We start from the raw sequence: 19,307 nt of genomic DNA, 5'->3' as shown, positions 1-19,307 counted from the left end.
ATAGGTCTTTTCCTTGAGCTTTTTATGAGTCATCACATGTGTAATGGGAAGATGAAGTATACCAATTATATTAATTAATGGTGGTATGAATGCAATAATTCAATTAGAAATAATATTCAGCCTTGAAATCCATTTACTGTTTCAATTCATCATTGATCAGAACCAACCTTTTAAATAATCCCAATGACAATTGAGTAAAAGGTTTCTGGAAGTTGCAATCACTTATTCTTTTATCAATATATACAGATGGACATTTCAAAATCAAATTGAATAATACATGACCTGCAAGGACCATCTAATAACTTTAGATTAGACCACATACCTCTCCATTGAGATTGTCAAAATGAATTCTTCCCTTAATACCTCCATAATTGGCTGGATCCATCCAAAGCATGAACTCCCAGCAGCGAGAAAATGAGATGGAGAGGGAATGAAAAATCTCACGGGAATGAATGCTGCAATTTTGAGTTTTTTAAAAAAAAAGAGAAATTATATAATGTATTTTTCCACAAATGCCATAGAACCTCCGATTGCTAAATTAGGACACTAATTCCAAAAGACAGAAAATATAAAACAAAGATCAATCAAATTTCCCAGATCCCTCTTCTAGTGACATGAGCTCAAGACCAGTACTCAGCTTTTCTCTAACCGAGTCTTATCTATAGTGAAATATGAAATCAGTACATCAAATATGAAACTACAACATCAACAACTATTTGAAAAACTGAATAACATCCAAGAAGCACCACGGTGCTATTACAGTTCGGGGTGGAGTCTGCAGTTCAATTCTGGCACCTTCACTAAGGAGTTTGTATATTCTCCCCATGAGAGTGGGTTTTCCTCCAGGTGCTCTGGTTTCCTCCCACAACCCAAAGACATACTGGTTAGTAGGTTAACTGGTCAATGTAAATTGGTCTGTGTTTAAGCAAGGGTTAAATAGGTATGTTGCTGAGTGCTTTGGTTCATTGGGCCAAGACAGCCCGTTCCATGCTTTTAATCGATAGATAGATAGATAAATAAATAAATAAAAGCAGATTTATTGAATCGTTACCTGGGCATGTCTAAATCAAAGAAGAAACTTGTAATTGTACAACAATTTACTATATGCCCCAAATAATCTGATGAATTGAGTATTGTCACTGCCGAACAGGTAAATTGAGCAGAAAACTTGGATATATTATAGGTTGGCAATAAAAGGCTAATTTTAGTAGTGGTGTTTACCGGAAGATATTTTAATCTAGTTTGAAGAGAGCTACAAAATCTTTTACATTTATCTGAACAGGAATTAATGCCTTGTATTATGATGTCACTTAAAATTATTAGTTACTTCAGATAAGTCAAGCAACCTTCCCTTTCACATCCAATTGCAAGCAAAGATTCTGTATTTAAGACCATTGCTTGTTTTGAAATAACCGATTCAGAAGAAAGAGTTATGCCAATAAACAGTTGAAGCCAATCATTCTGAACAGCACAGCCACAGATGCTAGGAGCTTGGTGGCTGGGTGTAGCAATAAGAATTTGCCATTGATTTTGACCAGACATAAAGCACTACTATATAGATGCTCAAACAAGAAGAATGAAAAAAAAAATCAAAAAAGTATACATGTACTTTTCTGGTATTTTCAGAGCAATACAAATATAAACTTCCAATCTGAAATAACATGTTTTTTTTGGAAGGGAAAAAAATCCATCTCTGCTAACAGGCAACTGCTTAAAGCATGTTCTTCCATGTAACTTTTGAAAACTCATCATTGTTAATTAAAAAGCCTATTTGCATTATTACCTTTTTGTGATATATTCCACGTATCCTATTGAATCCTCAATACGTCGCTTTTTGGTGCACAGTATTATACGGTTGAAATTGGCATAGATCACAGATGAACCCAATCTTTTGAACTCTGCTACCAGCCTATGTGATTGAAAAATATCAAAATAACTTTTAGCCACCTTGCATGTACACTTGATGGGTAACTTGTTTCTTAACAATTTTACCTTTTCACTTTATAGTGCAAGTTGAAATTCGTACTATAGTTCAACACTAACGTAGGAACAGTGACTTATTGGATTTTTGTATATATTTCTTATGCTAACACAAATTGAATATTTGAACTCATTTGAACTAACTTGTTACATAACCTCTTTCACTAACTTGTTATATTTTTGCCAATTAACTAATCTATTGTAATCTCTTCAGTTCAATTTACCAGTTGCTAAAATATGCTTCTTCTCTTTATAAAATCTGTTTTTCAGTTAAGGTTGCAGAGGATGTGATAAAATATTAATCCAGAAATTCTGGTAAAGGGTGTTTGTCTGATTTTTACCAATGAGTGAATATATGTGCAAAAATTTCTCTAGATTAGAATAACAGGAAGCTGATACTTGCTTTGGAGGTGGTATTTATCACAGTGCACAAAAGGAACCTCAAAGGAAATACTGTACTGAAAAGATTAACATGATATGTTGCTACAAATCTTCCATGTTGTGGTGGATTGTCAGTTAAGAATTTACAAGAAAACGAAACAGCAATAAGAAAATAAAATACAAAAGAAAAGTTTTGTCGCTGTACACCTTCCTTGCAGATGCAGGATGCATTAACCTAAATTATTCAAAAATCAAAATAGCTGATACTCGAAAGGATGCCAAGTTTTCCTTACAATGCAACTCTACCACCATCTTTTTTTTAAACAAAAGCTAAATACTGCTAGTATTATCTCAACTTACTTGTGCAATGATCCATGAAATCAAATGACAAAATATATTTTTTCCTCATAAGGGTTAATACATCCTGCAAGGAAAATGTATGACAACAAAACATTTTTTTTCTATTTGATTTTGTTATTGTTGTCTTGCTTTCTTGTAGGTTGTTAATTCACAATCCACCAAAATATGGAAGATTTAAGACCATAAGATATAGGAGCAGAATTAGGCCATTTGGCACGGCGAGTCTGCTCTGCTACTTCATCATGGTTGATCCATTTTCCCTCTCAGCCCCATTCTTTTGTCTTCTCCATGTAATCCCTTCATGCCCTGACTAATTAAGAATCTATCAACCTCTGCCTTAAATATATCCAATGACTTGGCCTCCATAGCCGCCAGTGGCAACGAATTCCACAGATACACCACTCTCTAGTTAAAGAAATTCCTTCTCATCTCCATTCTAAAAGGACACCTTTCTATTCTCAGGCTGTGTCCTCTGGTCATAGAATCCCCCTACCACAGGAAACATTCTCTCCACATCCACTCTACTGAGGCCATTCCACATTCAATAGGTTTCGAAAAGGTTACCTCTCATTCATCTGAATTCCAGTGAGTAGAGGCATGGAATCATTTTTATGAACCGCCTTTGAATCCTTTCCAATGTCAGCACATCCTTTATTATCAAAGGGGCACAAAACTGCTTACCATATTCTAAGTGAGGTCACATCAGTATTTTATAAAACCTCTATATTACATTCTTGCTTTTATATTCTTTTGAAATGAATGCTAACATCTCATTTGCCTTCCTCAGCAATGACTCAACCTGCAAATTAACCTTCAGGGAGTCCTGCACAAGGACTCCTTTGTTGCTTTGCACCTCAAATTTTTGGATTTTCTTTTCATTTTGAAAATAGTCTACACTTTTATTTCTTCTACTAACGTGCTTGACCATACACTTACCAACACTGTATTCCATCTGCCACTTCTTTGCCCATTCTCCTAATTTGCTGAAGTCCTTCTGTAGCCACTCTGCTTCCTCAAAACTACCTGCACCTCCACCTACCTTTGTATCATCAGCAAACTTGGCCACAAAACCATTAATTCCATCATCCAAATCACTGACATAGAGCATAAAAAAGTGAAAGAAGTGACCCCTGTGGAACACCACTAGTCACTGGCAGCCAACCAGAAAAGGCTCCCTTTATTCCTACTCTTTGCCTTCTGCCAATCAGCCAATGCTCTATCCATACTAATACCTTTCCTGCAATACAATGGGCTCTTATCTTGCTAAGAAGCCTCATGTGTGGCACCTCGTCAAAGGCCTTCTGAAAATCCACATACACAACATCTACCGATTCCCTTTTGTGTATCCTACTTGTTGTTTCTTTAAAGAATTCCAATAGATTTGTTAGGCAAAATTTTCCCTTATCATGTGCCTCCAAGGAGCCCGAAACCACATCCTTAACAATTAACTCCAACATCTCAACCACTGAGGTCAAACTAACTGGCCTATAATTTTCTTTCATCTGCCTCTCTCGCTTCTTGAAGAGTGGAGTGGCATTTGCAAGTTTCCATTCCTCTAGAACCATGCCAGAATCTATTGATTCTTGAAGGATAATTATTAATGCTTTCACAATCTCTTAAGCCACCTCTTTCAGAACCCTGGGTTGAACACTATCTGATCCAGGTGACTTAACCATCTTCAGACCTTTCAGTTTCCCCAAGAACCTTCTCCCCAGTAATGGCAACTTCACACTTTTACCCGACCTTTCAAACTTCCAGCATACTGCTACTGTTTTCCACAATGAAGAAAGATGCAAAATACTTATTCAGTTCACTTGCCATTTCTTTGTCACCCTTTACTACCTCTCCAGCATCATTTTCCAGTGGCCCGATATCTATTCTCACCTCTTTTACACTTTATATAGAAGAAATTTTTGGTATCCCCTTTAACATTATTGGCTAGCTTACCTTCATATTATGAATTTTTGATTGTCTTCTGTTGGCTCTTAAAAGCTTCCCAATATTCAAAGTTCCCACTGATTTTTGCTGTATTATATGCCCTCTCTTTGGCTTTTACGTTGGCTTTGACTTCTCTTGTCAGCCACAGTTGTGTCATCCTGCCTTTGGAATATTTCTTCCTCTTTGGGATGTACAGTATATATCCTGCACCTTGCAAATGCTCCCAAAAGTTCTAGCCATTGCTGCTCTGTCGTCATCCCTGCTAGTGTTCCTTTCCAATCAATTCTGGCCATCTCCACTCTCATGCCTCTGTAATTCCCTTTATTCCACTGCAATACTAAAATATCTGACTTCAGCTTCTCCTTTTCAAATTGCAGGGTGAATTTTATCCTATCTTGATCACTGTCCCCTTTATCTTAAGCTCTCTAATTAATTCCAGTTCATTGCACAACATCCAATCCAGAACAGCTAATTCCCTAGTGGGATTGACCACGAGCCATCTCATAGGCATTCGAGAAAATTCCCATCTTGGGATCCAGCATGAACCCAGTTTTCTCAATCTACCTGCATATTGAAATCCTCCGTGACTATCACAACTTTATCCTTTTTACATGCATTTTCTATCTCTCATTCTAATTTGTAGACCATTGGGTTTTTTTTTACTACTGTTTGGAGGTTTGTACATAGCTCCCAGAGTCTTTTTAACCTTGCAGTTCTTTACCTTCACCAACAGCAATTCTATATCTTCCAATCCTGTATCATCACTTTCTAATGGTTTGATTTCATTTTTTACCAATGGAGCCATACCATCCCCTCTCTGTCTACTGCCTGTTCTATTGCTACAACATGTATCCTTGGACATTACGCTCCCAGCTATAAGCTTCTTTCAGCCACAATTTATACTAATCTGTAACAGGGTTACATGTTCATTCTACCTTATTCTGTATACTGCGTGCATTCAGATATAACATCTTCAGTCCCGTATTCACCCTTTTTGATTCTGTCCACCTTTTACATTGCAACTCATCCTGTTAACTGCAATTTTGCCCTTTCACCAGCCCCTACTTGCTAACAGGAAAGGCTGATTTATAGCAACATACCTTTAGCCATTTTAGTACTTCCTTTGAAGTTCCTTTTGTACACAGTGCTACATTCTACCTCGTAAGCAAATATCAGCTTCCTATGATTCTAGAATAGTTTTTGCACATATTTTTGCTCATTGGCAAAAATCAAATAGAAACTCCCACCACTAGAATTTCTGAAATTGACATTTCCTTTTACAGTTTATTCTGATATCCTGTACTCACTGTATAACATGCCCTTCAAAACTACATGAGGTACAATTTTGAACAATAACTTGATGAGACACAAGTGATCTTTATTTATAGTGTCAATTTCCATTATCACTGGGGAAAATAAGAGTCGACACCAGTCAAGCAAATAAATGTGAAATAGAATGCAGAAAGTACTGAGCAGTTCTGGTGTAATCAGTATAAAGCAGTGGTCCCCAACCACTGGAATGCGGACCGGTACCAGGCCGCAAAGCATGTGCTACTGGGCTGCGAGGAAACGATATGATTTGGTGATATGAAACGATACGAGTCAGCTGCACCTTTCCTCATTCCTTGTTACGCACTGTTGAACTTGAACACACCCCTCCCCCCCACCCCGTCAGCCAGTCCGCAAGTATATTGTCAATATTAAACCGGTCCACAGTGCAAAAAAGGTTGGGGACCCCTGGTATAAAGAGAAATAGAGCTAACATAATCAACTTGCATCAGCTAAATTTTAATGTGGTTTCTCTCTCCACAGAGGCAGCCTGACCTGAGTATTGCCAGACAAAAGAAAATCTGTAGATGCTGGAAATCCAAGCAAAACACAAAATTCTGGAAGATCTCAGCAGGCCAAGCAGCATCTATGGAAAAAAGTATAGCCGACGTTTCGGGCCAAGACCATGCTAAAGGATCTTGGCTCGAAACATCGACTGTACTCTTTTCCATAAATGCTGCCTAGTCTGCTGAGTTCCTCCAGCAATTTTTGTGTGTTACTTCAGTATCGCAGAAATCTATGTTAAATTCTGGATTTCCAGCATCTACAATTTTTTCTTCAGCTTAAGATATTTATATGTTGCTTGCTTCAGCTTGTGTTAAGTGAACTTCAAGAGCCAATATACTGCACAAATTGATTCCTCATCATTAACTGCACCAATTAGAAAACATTCTATCACTAGAGTCCTAGACAGAGAATAAAGTGTCCATTTAGTAGGAGCTTTTAAGGAACTCGTAAAAACTTTAAACTTAAGCATTAACAATACTACAGCCATCAGAAAATGCTGAAAAGCTTAACTAGGCTTATATTTCACTCTTTAGTGTCCACTCTCCCACATCATTCTTTTATAAACTTACTGCAGAAACAGCTTCTTCATCATGTTTTGAAGCGTGCGATGCAGCGCGGGGTCATACAGCAGTGAAGAGGGAGAACGCAGCCAACGATAAAAGTGCATTACTTGGTTATCAGCATACATATTCTGATAGTGGGTGATCTCCTTAACCCAGCCTACAACCATACTCTTCAAAATTCTGCAACAATGAGAAGCAAGTACTCATGAGTTATAAAGCAATGTTTTATGAAGCCCATAATACACAGCACTCACACCCATGTTTAACCATTCTACAGAATGACATAACTAAGTAGACCTTAGCTGGTAGGAGGGGGAAGAAGGGCAAAGTAATGTGTTGGCACAAACTTTCCATTGTTAGATCTGGAGATGCTGTTGCCCAGAAGCTTCCTTGGAAGTCAAAAATGATGCACAATTGTTGTGCTTCTAGCCATTTTATTAGATGTTCATAGTATCAGTCAGCCTGCACCAGTAAACAAGGCAGAGAGGTAACAAAGGAAACATAACTGCAAATAACTGTAACAAACTTGAAGTGAAAAGGCTGCAACAGTGGGATGCGAGCACATGCTCTTCTTTCTTACAACAAACCAGTTTGGATTAAAAACAAAACTGTTTAGCACAGCGGTCCCCAACCACCGGGCCTCAAAGCATGCGCTACCGGGCCGCGAGGAAACGATATGATTTGGCGATAGGAGTCAGCTGCACCTTTCCTCATTCCCTGTCACGCCCACTGTTGAGCTTGAACACACGCGAGGTCATTACCACGCATCATCCATGTCAGCATGGGAAGGAGATCAACTCCTCGAGCTTGCAAATGACGGTGGGCTGAAAAGTATGTTTGACATAACATCTCTGCCGACATTCCAGATCAAAGTCAAGGCTGAATATCCTGAGATAGCCACGAAAGCACTGAAAACGTTGCTTCCATTTCTAACATCATATCGCGGTGAAACAGTGTTTTCTGTGATGAATGCAATGAAAACTAAATTGTGGAATAGACTGGACATCAGGAACCCCCTTCACGTATCGCTGTCTCCCATCACCCCTCAATAGGACCGTCCTGTTGCAGGGAAACAAGCCCAGGGCTCCCACTGATTCAGCGATATTGGCGTGTTGCAATGATTTTATATGTTTATACGGGGAAAATATGTGCTGTGTGTTTAATATCCAAACGTTACTTAAAATGTTATGACGCTATTGATTTGTAAGTGATTTATATAACCATATAACAATTACAGCACGGAAACAGGCGATCTTTGCCCTTCTAGTCCGTGCCGAACGCTACTCTGACCTAGTCCCACCGACCTGCACTCAGCCCATAACCCTCCATTCCTTTCCTATCCATACAGTTGTCCAATTTTTCATTAAATGATAATATCAAACCTGCCTCCACCACTTCTACTGGAAGTTCATTCAACACTTACTTCAAGCTCCCCTGTCCTCCCCTGATAATTGACTTATCACTATACTCACGCGAGGAAAATATGTGCTGTGTGTTTAATATTAAATTCGTTAGATAAACCCTTTTAGAAACGAAATTGATTGTATTAGCCACTTATCACCTATATTCCGGTCGTGATTAACACCCCCCCCCAAACAGAATCGCCAAAAACAATGCGTAGAAAAAAATCGGCACATACAGGCATGCGCACTGATGCCCGCGCAAGGCTTCATGGTCATTGTAGTCTCTCGTGGTAAACACAACGTATTTGACTGCTACTCTTGTCCGTTGGCAACCTGACCCCCCCTACCGGTCCGCGAGAATATTGTCAATAATAAACCGATCCGCAGTGCCAAAAAGGTTGGGGGCCCCTGGTTTAGCAAGTGGATCACACTTCATTTTTGCAAAGAAACTACAGAAATGGAGAATCAAGTACAGTGGATTCCGATTAATTGGGCCATCAGTTAATTGGGGCAGCCATTTATTTGGGGCAACTCTTGAAGAACAAAAACTCATTCAAGAAAATAGCTGGGATTCTCTTTGTTTATTTGCGACACTATGCTGCTTAATTGGGGCAGGAGACTGTTGCTAAACAGGTTCTAACTAGCGTCAGTTGTGTGCACTAATGTGGCTGTTAAGACGCTACACCGTGCTTAGTGAACGGTTTTTAAATAGCGTCAGTTGCACGTGTTTGTGCTCAGAAACCAGTGATGTTTGTCACTGAAAGTTGGAAAGAAATAACAGTAAGACAATTCCAAACTGCTTTGCCCACATCAGTTTCATGCATTCAGGCTTGGAGATGCCAGAAACAGCCAGTAGTGATAATGAAATTACTTCATTACTTCAGCAAATTTTGAGCTGCAAAAAATTTCGATAGCCGTGAAACAAAAAAAAACACCATGGTACTCGTTCGAAGGGAACATCAAACACCCAGCGCGCAAGAGAAAGAACAAAATAGCACAAACAACAAAAATGAGTGCAAAAAAAATATAAAACCTCAAACCACAAAGTCATTGAAACAGCCCAGGAATGTTCAGTTTAGTTCCGATCAGTTCAATTTAGTGCTGTGCCATCCGTTGACTGCAGGCTGTAGTGTCAGCCAACTCTGATCAAAATTGCTCAAAATAGAATTTTTTAAAAAAGGAGTAACCAGAAACACACACAACATAAACTACAGAGTCTAATCCACAAACCACTTTGATTAAACCTTGCTCAAGACCCAAAACTTCAGCAGCATTGAGAGAGTGAGAGAAAGAGAAACAGAGAGGTGCACACACACACACACAGACGGAGACAGACCCAGTCAAATGCAGGCACCTTCTTCCAGGAGCAGCAAGTGAAAGAGAGAGTCAAACGCAAGCAGACAGCACTGAACACCTGCTCGCCTTCTGCTCTCATCCTCATTGATTTCAATCTTGTTTGACACTTTCATCGGTGAGAAATGGCGTCGATCATGGGCTCATGCCCCGTGTCTCCAGGCTTCCTGGCCTCTAGGCTGCATACTTTGCTCAAAACCTCATTAGATTCCCTTGGAGACAGCAAAGCACCAGATCGCTCAACTGGCCCGAAAACACATCATCAAAAAGTAAATCACAGGTTCCAATAGTAGCAGAATGATATTTGAAAGAAGCAGTAGAATTTAAAAATATCATCTTGAATGCCACAATGAAAATAAAGATTTAAAGGATGCCATTGTCAACAGCATTGGATGAAAGCAGTCCATCCATTATTTGTACTAGGTGTCTTCACTGATTTTGTTCATTCCATATACTCGATGAGTTCCTCTGTTGATAACTATTAGAGACTAATACACTATCTTATAGTACTTTGGTACTATTAGTAGCATTCTAATTTGTTCTGTGTTTCATTCAATACATACATTAATTTGTTACTCAGTTTATCTTTTTTTTTTTAATACCTTTTTAACCATTTCTATGAAACTTCAGCTAATTGGGACAGCCACTTGATTGGGCCAAAATGTACAGGTCCTGATGTATCCCAATTAACTGGAATCCACTGTATATTACAAGTTACTAAAAGTCTACAGACCAACAGACAATTAGACAAATATAAAAAACAAGTCTAAGGAAAGTTGAAAGTACTAGGAAAAACATAATATAGTCAACAAACTACACCCAAATCCAACATCATCAACCTGCTCTGAGCACCACAAGCAGAGACTCAAATAAAGAACCCACCTTCCAGTGAGGGAGGGGTATGAAAAACAACAGGCCCAAAATAACATTTCATCAGGGTTCATCTAACTCAACTTCCAGCAACTTTTCTTGATATATGTTTAGAATACAGTCCTATATGCTTCAAAGCCACATATACAGAAAAGAGCAATGTAGAGAGCTATGTTTCAGTACCCCAAGGCAAATTGTTAAAATAAACAGTGGTTAAGTAGTAATCCACTGGGAGAATCTGTCAAACTTCTCAATCCCTAATGACTTACAATCACCAGTGAATTTCAGGCCAGTTGGATAGGGAATGCCACACAAGAACAAACACTTAATGAACATATTACGGGAGAGTTTGAACTGTAACACCAATGGCACTAATTTTCTCTAGAACAGCTGAATAGGAAATACCTACATTCTTAGTGTAAAAAATAAAATCAATGCCCAAACTCCAATGAAGACTATCTGCTGACAATTTTCTCATACAAATACCTGAATGTGTGTGAGCACAATGCTGTCTCATCGTAACTGGCCAACGCATTAGCTGCTTGGTTACCAGCCATCATATCTTCAAGCGAAGCTTGCTGGATAACATCAAAGCTGACACCCAAGCTGGATGCTCCCTCCATATCATTGATGTGATGGGACTGCAAGATCGTATTCACAGCCAGGTTCTGAATATCCAGTTCAACAGAAGCTATATAAGAGAGAGTGTATTAATTTGAAATCTCCAAGGAAAATATCAGAAATTTACAAGACAGAAGGCAGCCATTCAAGCCATTATGTCCACGCTAATGAAAAGAAATACCAAATTCATTTTGAAGCTTAGTCTGAGCTTTGTTGATCATAGCTCAAAATTCAAAGCATATTTATTATCAAAGTATGTATAAATTATACAACCTTGAAATTCCTTACAGGCAGCCACAAAACAAGAAACCCAAAAGAATCCATTAAAAAAGACCAACAAATATCCAATGGGGGGGGGGGGGAGGGAGGGAGGTGGAGAGAGAGAGAGAGAGAGAGAGAGAGAGAGAGAGAGAGAGAGAGAGAGAGAGAGAGAGAGAGAGAGAGAGAGACAGAGAGACAGAGAGACAGAGAGACAGAGAGACAGAGAGAGAGAGAGAGAGAGAGAGAGAGAGAGAGAGAGAGAGAGAGAGAGAGAGAAAGAAAAGAAAACAGAAATCGTGGCAACAATAAAAGCAAGCAACAGCAACCAGAAGGAAATTGAGTCCATAGATACCAAGCCTGGAGGAGTGAAGCACACCAACTACTCACCCAAATGATTTATAAAATGTAGCATACGCTTTGCTTTCACTAACCCCAGTCAGTAACATACAGAGTCCCAACCATACTCAAAGTGATTTCTTTCTCCCTGAAAGCTTAGTAATAGCTTCCCATAACTTGTCTGGAAAACCCCCAAGTACTGACTATTTGTGTCCACTCCCAGTTCAAAATCAGTAACAAGTTGAGAAACCGTACTTTTGATTCCAAAGTCTAAGTTCGTCAATTAAATCTGAAGAACTGCAAAGAAAACTGATCATTGTGGAACATTCCTATCAACCTTCTTCCCCTGCAGATAAACATCTTTGTTCCCCTCTCTGCTCTTTATCCAATAGCCAGCTAGCAATCAAACCTGGTACGTTTCTATTAATTGTAATCTTCTCTAATCTTATTCATTGGCTCTTATGGGGTACTTTAAATCATTTACGTCTATTGTATCCTCCAACTGCTCTGCTGCCCACTCAAAAAAAAAGTTAATAATTCTGCTCAAACTAGATTAGCTCTTTTGAAGTCCATGCTGACTCAGTTGGTTCCTCAGCTATCACAATTAAACACGATCTATATGCATGTATTGTAGGTTCAAGTGAGATAACTCACTAGACTCAAAGTCAGACCAATTACATGCATTGATGAACACACTTGAGATGACTACCACGTGGAAAGGGAATGCTGCCATCAGCAGTAGTAGTCACCTCATTTTACTTTGAGGTTGCTGTACAGAACAATAACTAAAATAAACAAATTAGGTTCCAAAATATATTCTGCATTTGCAACTGTACTCCAGGTAGCCCTACATACTTCTAATAAAATTAATTAAACAAATAAAAAACTATTTAGATTTTTTTCCTGCAGTTTTCAATGCTTTACCGAGTTTGCTTTTTTCCTTCATTTGAATTCCTGTGAGAGTCTCGGCTTCAGAGAAGGAGAAAGAAGTGAATAATATGCAGAACTAAGCAGCACAGAAGTAGTTGACATTGTCTATGGGAAGCAGTGTTTATTGCGGTTCAGCAGCCCATGTACCTGTGGAGTAACGCCCCGGATTATTGATCTCAACTGTTGACCTTTCATCAAATTCCATCACCAGACGATTATCATCTGCCTCTTTCCCTCCTAAATCAGGCCGAGATGTTGGGGAAAGCCACAACAGATGGTTGTGTCGTCGAAGATGTCTGGAAAAGAAAAGGTCTGATCCAAAAGTGGAGATGTCATCTGGGAGATTTCCAATGGGTATGTGGTAGTATCTGGAATGGAATTAAGCATTGGTAGCATTAGTACTGAATAACATTTGCTTATTTGTTGACAATATACTAAAGTAATCTTCAATTTTTATTCATTAGAAACTGCCCAGATATAATGCCCATTGTTGTTAGGGTCTTCGGTAAAAGGGAAAAATATAATGCACTGGGACCTAGCAGTCACTTTGATTTACACAAGTGAATAGACTTTACTTTCTAATGTTCTTTCCAACAAATCACATTTTCTATGGTTTAGCTATGAGCTGAAAATGTTGCACCTATTAGATATAGCTGGAGAATAACTCTCCAAACTCTCCACAGTGCAATGTGGCTCATTACGGAACTTGCTTTTACTTGCTAGCATCGGTAATTTGTATTGGTAGATGCAGATGCACAAGACCAGTTTAAGATTACATCAAACTGTCACAAATAGGTGGTTGAGAAAAGCCATATCTTTGTGTAGATGTTCATGAAAACGATTCCAGGATTGAAAGGCTTGTCATATGAGGAGTGTTTGATAGCTCTGGGCCTCTACTTACTGGAATTCAGATGAATGAGGTGAACTTATTGAAACCTATCAAATGTAGAAAGACCTTGATCGCCTGTATGTGGAGACGAAGTTTCCTATGGTGGGACAGCCTAAGACAAGAGGACACAGACTCAGCATAGAGGGGTGTTCTTTTCAGAGAAGAGGAGTAATTTCTTCAGGCAGAGTGAATCTGAGCAATGATTTGCCACAGGTGGCTGTGCAGGCCAAGTATTTGGGTATATTTCAGGCAGAGGTTGATAGATTCTCACTTAGTCAGGGCATGAAGGGATACAGGGAGAAGGTAAGAGATGGGGGCTGAGAGGAAAAATAGATCAGCCACGATGAAATGGCGGAGCAGACTCGATGGGCTAAATTGCTTAACCTGCTCCTATATCTTATGATCATGAACCCAAGTTACACCAAAAGGGAAACCAGCTGTTTTCTTCTTTTCCAGAAGCAACAATCTGGGAACAATAACTTCACCAATATTATTCATTATCCTCAACAAAAGCTAAGGAATCTTTTGCTGGGGGTTGTGGGAACTTAAAATATTACTCCTATTTAGACCATCAGACCATAAGACAAAGGAGCAGAAGTCAACCATTCAGCCCATCGAGCCTGCTCCGCCATTTTATCATGAGCTGATCCATTCTCCCATTTAGTCCCACTCTCCCGCCTTCTCACCATTTAGATGCATATTCAAATAGAGATGACCCAGTGGGTAAAAAACAGTAGAAACCTTGGCTGATTAGTTTCCTTTCTAAATCCTGGAATACCGTGGTAATTGTAGATCCCATTACTCTGTTCTGCCAAAAGCAGGACAGCGCAGAGATCTGTACTGGCATGACATTTGGATAGAAGCCACATACAGATCTTAAGCCTTTATTAAAACTGGACAGGAACCAATTTAACATACATGCTAAGTTGTCAAGCAACTTTTAGAAGCTGAAAAGTTCCTACCTGGCCATTTCAAATGCCTTAGACAAAATGCTATCCAGACTGAGGTAGTGTTTAATCATTCTACGGACACCATGACGCTGCCAATCTAATACTCCATAGCTAATGTCATCAATCACATTAACTGGCACTAATGGGAAATCATCCAGAATTGGCATTCCATTCGTCAGCCTCTTCAGGTCCCACTTTGACTGGACAGCTATGAGAGTTGGACCTCTTCTTTCATCCTGAAAAAGAAGAAATACTATCAAGTTTCATCTCACTCTTTAAACACTGCTAAAATCTAAATGGATATGGGGTCAGATCCACTGAAATGCAATCAACAGAAATTCACCCCTTCTCAGTCAACCAATCACCTCTGGCTCCTGCACACTGCTCACGCTGTCTTCATAATAGCGGCTGTCTCCTCTCTCTGCACTCAATCCCGATGCAGGGTTTCAACCCAAAACATTAACAAATCCTCCCCACTCCACCAGCTGCTAGTCAACCAACTGAATTCTCCCAGCAGACTGTTTGTTATAACAGAACAAGGAAAACATATAATTGTTCTCATCCCTATTAACAGGAATTGGCAAAGTATGGAAAGGCAACAGCACAATGCAGGTAATAAATTTTTTGCAAACAACACAACCTGAGGGTATTCCAAACAACAGGAATTCTGCAGATGCTGGAAATTCAAGCAACATACATCAAAGTTGCTGGTGAACGCAACAGGCCAAGCAGCATCTATAGGAAGAGGTGCAGTTGACGTTTCAGGCCGAGACCCTTCGTCAGGACTAACCGAGGGTATTCCACATCTCTTGGTGGTGTTAAATCACAACTGACAGACAGAAGTATAAAAAGCCAAATGATTTGGCCCTGCCAATTTTTATAATCATAGGAATAATGAAATGAACACGATGACAGATATGTCACTGAACAATAATCACGAGGCAAAGTAGATCTAGTCAAGAATGAGTGCAAAAGCAGCAGGCTAGAAATCTGCAGGGTATTTAAAAGTTAGCCCTGATTTTAATCACGATAACAGCCAGTGAGAAAAACTGTCGCACTAACAAACCTCAAGAGTGCAATTACAAAGGAATTAATGGGTGTATAACAGAAGATGATAAGATTAAAACCTGCCCTCAAAAAGCTCTTTTTCTCAGTAGCAAATCAACTAGTAAGTCACGAATTATGATGTATGAAATTGCTAGCATATTTCAATAGCAGTTTCATGTATTAATTCACAATATTTTACCTTCCTCATTCAAAGCCTGAAAGTACAATTTCAATGGGTGCATATCAAACTAGTTTCACTAATTTAAACATTGAAATCTTATCATTAAAAAATAGAACACTAAATGAAAAGATAATTGAAAATAATTTCTACGAAACTGAATGAGCATTTAATCAAAGTGATTCCATATACTTCTTCCAAATTCTAGTATTACACACCTATTGTGTGTAATTACTCTGGTTTAAATTTCAAAAATCAACTTCTATTCAGACACTCAAAAATTATTAAATGGTGCTCAGCTAAAAATGACACTAACAAAAGCCTGAACATAGATTTTGTACCATATTTTGCAAGCCACACATCACTCTTTCAGTACCACAGTTTGCCTGCAGACGCAGAAGTCATTACCTTGTAGCTCAGGATAAGCCGCTGAATTGCTCTGTAGACTTGCTTTGAATCCTTTTCTGCTCGAACTTCAAACGTGTGTTTATCAGGTGGCAGCAGTTCTTCATCCAATTTCTCCAGCATAGCAGTCCTCTCAGCAGCATAAAGATTGTTCAAATTTGGCATTTGATTACTACGTACCTATAACAGAATCAAAATCAGAATCAGGTTTATTATCTCCGGCAGGTGTTGTGAAATTTGTTAACTTATCAGCAGAAGTTCAATGCAATACATAATATAGAACAAGAGGGAAAAAATAATAATAATAATAGTAAGTAAATTTACCAGACAGAACTTCAGGATTTGTATCAATACATCTAAACAAAAGCCAAAACCTCATTAATTCAGCCATCAACAGGTACTATCAATAAAGGTTTTGTAAAATTGACATATGCTATACTAATTTGTTGAATTTCTGTATTTTATATCTGTAGAAGATTATATATTAATAAAGATTTTAAAATGAAATGAAAATTGACATATGCTAGATAACTGTTTCATAATTTTCATCATGGAATTTTTGTTATGTCAATGGCCATTGTTAAATAAATGTTCCCATCCCTTTAATGAAAATGAGACTATATGACATCTTTGTTGCCATATAATGTAGCACCACCTTTGATTAACAAGCAGAACAGGTATAAAGCAAGCATAACAGACAAAAAAAAAAACATTATTGAGAAAATTGAAAACTCTACAGGAAACATGAGATTATCCGGATGCATCACAGCTTAGCATGGCAACTACTCTGTCCATGATGACAAGAAACCGCAGAGTTGTGGACACAGCTCAGCACATCACGGAAACGAGCCTCCTCTCCATTGACTGTACCTCTTGCTGCATCAGTAAGGCAGCAAGCACAATCACGAACCTCACCCACCGTCGACGTTCCCTTTTCCCCTTCTATCACACAGAAGATACAAAAGCCTGAAATCAAGTATCACCGAGCTCAAGGACAGCTTCTAACCACTCTGACAAAAGTAGTGAACTGTCTCCTAGTATGACAAGATGGACAGTTGACCTCAACATTTACCTTGTCATGGCCTTGTACCAAATTGTCTACATGCACTGCAGTATTCCTGTATTGTAACACTTTACTCTGCGCTCTTATTGCTTTCCTTTGTGGAACCTCAATGCACTGTTGCAATGAATTAATCTGTGAGGAAGGGGTACAAAACAAGTATCCCACTGTACACAAGTGCAAGTGACAATAAACTAATTTACCAATTAAACAAAATCAGAATTATTATTACTGACAAACTGTATGTCATAAAAGGGTGTTGTTTCGTGGTGGTGCATAGATATAGAAAAAAACTATAAGTTACGAAATAAACAAACCATGTCAAAAATAAAGGAATAATGAGGTACTGTTCATGGACTTCAATGCAGAGGGGAAGAAATTGTTCTTGAATCATTGAGTTTGGGTCTTCAAGCTCCTGTACCTCCTCCCTGATGGTATGAACAAGAAGAGGGCATGTCCCTGATGACGATTCTTCATGATGCATGGTGGGGAGGGCTGTGCCTGTGATGGAGCTGTCTGAATCTACAACACTTCGCAGCCTTATGTAACCCTGTGCATTGAACCCAGTCAGAATGCGTTCCACCATAATCTATAGAATTTACAAGAATCTTTGTAGATACAGTAAATCTCTTTAAACTCCTAACAAAGTAGCGCCACTGGTATGCCTTCTTTGCAATTACATCAAAATGCTGGGCCCAGGATAGATCCTCCGAGATGTTGACGTCCAGAAAGTTGAACCTGCTCACCCTGTTATCCTCACACAAATACAACATCTTTCACAAAATGCATGAAAAATAAAATAACCTCTACAGCAACTTCTCTTAGAATACCCCTCAGCCAGGACTACCAGGGGAACTTTGCCTGTCATTAAGTAACACATTTGACAATATTGTATAGTGGTTATCAATGAAGAGTTTTATGGCCAAAAGATACTAGTGCACCTCCAACTCATTAACTCCATTGCATGGGCAAAGATACAAGAGATTTTGCAGACGGCAAAGCAATACATGGCAATTAAGGTCTTCTCTCAGCAAGATGGTTTCACTCCTGATTTCTCATGTGCTCTACTTTGGTGTATAGTGCCTCTGTCAAGGCTCATCATGCCTTCATTGGTCACACACACATGCACTTGGGTGAAAATGGAATTTTCCTTTCCCTTTTCCAAACCTGCAAAGGCCAATTGAGATCAACCAGTCTTAGAATGAGTTATTTTAGTTATATATTTTTTTAAAAAAAAGAACATTAGTTATTTTACGATGCACATATTTCCTCTCAAAGTACACAATATAGCCAAATTCTCAATGAAACTGAATTTCTTGAAGGTACTCACGGTGTCGAGAACAAATACAGAAGCTTTCCTTTGAGAAGGTATGAATAGACCAAAGAGAGCCTTATTCCCCTGAGCATTGTGATAGAAATAAATGTGCCGAACACTACCTGCAAAAGCAAGGAATGAGTTACTGTACAGACAGTTATTAGTGGATTTAACCAACTCACAATAAGTGAAGCCCAATTCCAAAATTACTTTATCAATGGGTAGGAAAGGTTTGTTGTCTGGGCATCTGTATAACCGTGGATCTTCTACAGAACGTATTCAATTTGCAAATTACATTGTGGTTGATTTGTACTTGGGTAAAGGGGATGGTAATGGGGTAAGAACTAAAAGATGGGTACACATTAAAATTGAGGTATTATCTGAAATTGCCAAACTCCAAAGATGAGACAATGTTCCTTAAATTTACACTGACTTTCATTAGAACTTATTTGCAGCAGAAAATGAAGAGGTCACAAATGGAGCTGTTAATAAGTGACAGGAAATTCAGGGTCACATATGTTGACTGAATAGAGAAATTTTACAAATCGGTTAACTAATTTGCATTTAATCTTCCTAGTGTAAAGGAAATTTACATTGAGGTCAGCAAGCTGAAGGTATTACAAGTAAAATG

The 19,307-nt window shown here is 38.7% G+C and overlaps 1 protein-coding gene across 3 annotated transcripts in view; it reads right to left on the bottom strand.

Annotated features, from left to right (window-relative positions):
- The window catches only part of pole (polymerase (DNA directed), epsilon), a 135,227-nt gene that overhangs the window by 18,860 nt on the left and 97,060 nt on the right, over nucleotides 1-19,307 (bottom strand). For all 3 annotated transcript variants that reach the window (XM_063034149.1, XM_063034150.1, XM_063034151.1), the window contains 8 exons: nucleotides 18,692-18,798; nucleotides 16,305-16,481; nucleotides 14,684-14,907; nucleotides 12,980-13,200; nucleotides 11,171-11,375; nucleotides 7,065-7,238; nucleotides 1,784-1,909; nucleotides 323-455 (listed from right to left, as the gene is read on the bottom strand). In XM_063034149.1, the coding sequence (XP_062890219.1) occupies nucleotides 323-455; nucleotides 1,784-1,909; nucleotides 7,065-7,238; nucleotides 11,171-11,375; nucleotides 12,980-13,200; nucleotides 14,684-14,907; nucleotides 16,305-16,481; nucleotides 18,692-18,798 (1,367 nt within the window). The remainder of the gene's footprint in view (nucleotides 1-322; nucleotides 456-1,783; nucleotides 1,910-7,064; nucleotides 7,239-11,170; nucleotides 11,376-12,979; nucleotides 13,201-14,683; nucleotides 14,908-16,304; nucleotides 16,482-18,691; nucleotides 18,799-19,307) is intronic.

Source organism: Mobula hypostoma, chromosome 27 (assembly GCF_963921235.1).
Source record: "Mobula hypostoma chromosome 27, sMobHyp1.1, whole genome shotgun sequence".
Taxonomy (NCBI): Eukaryota; Metazoa; Chordata; class Chondrichthyes; order Myliobatiformes; family Myliobatidae; genus Mobula; species Mobula hypostoma.
This window is presented reverse-complemented; position numbering and strand designations above follow the sequence as displayed.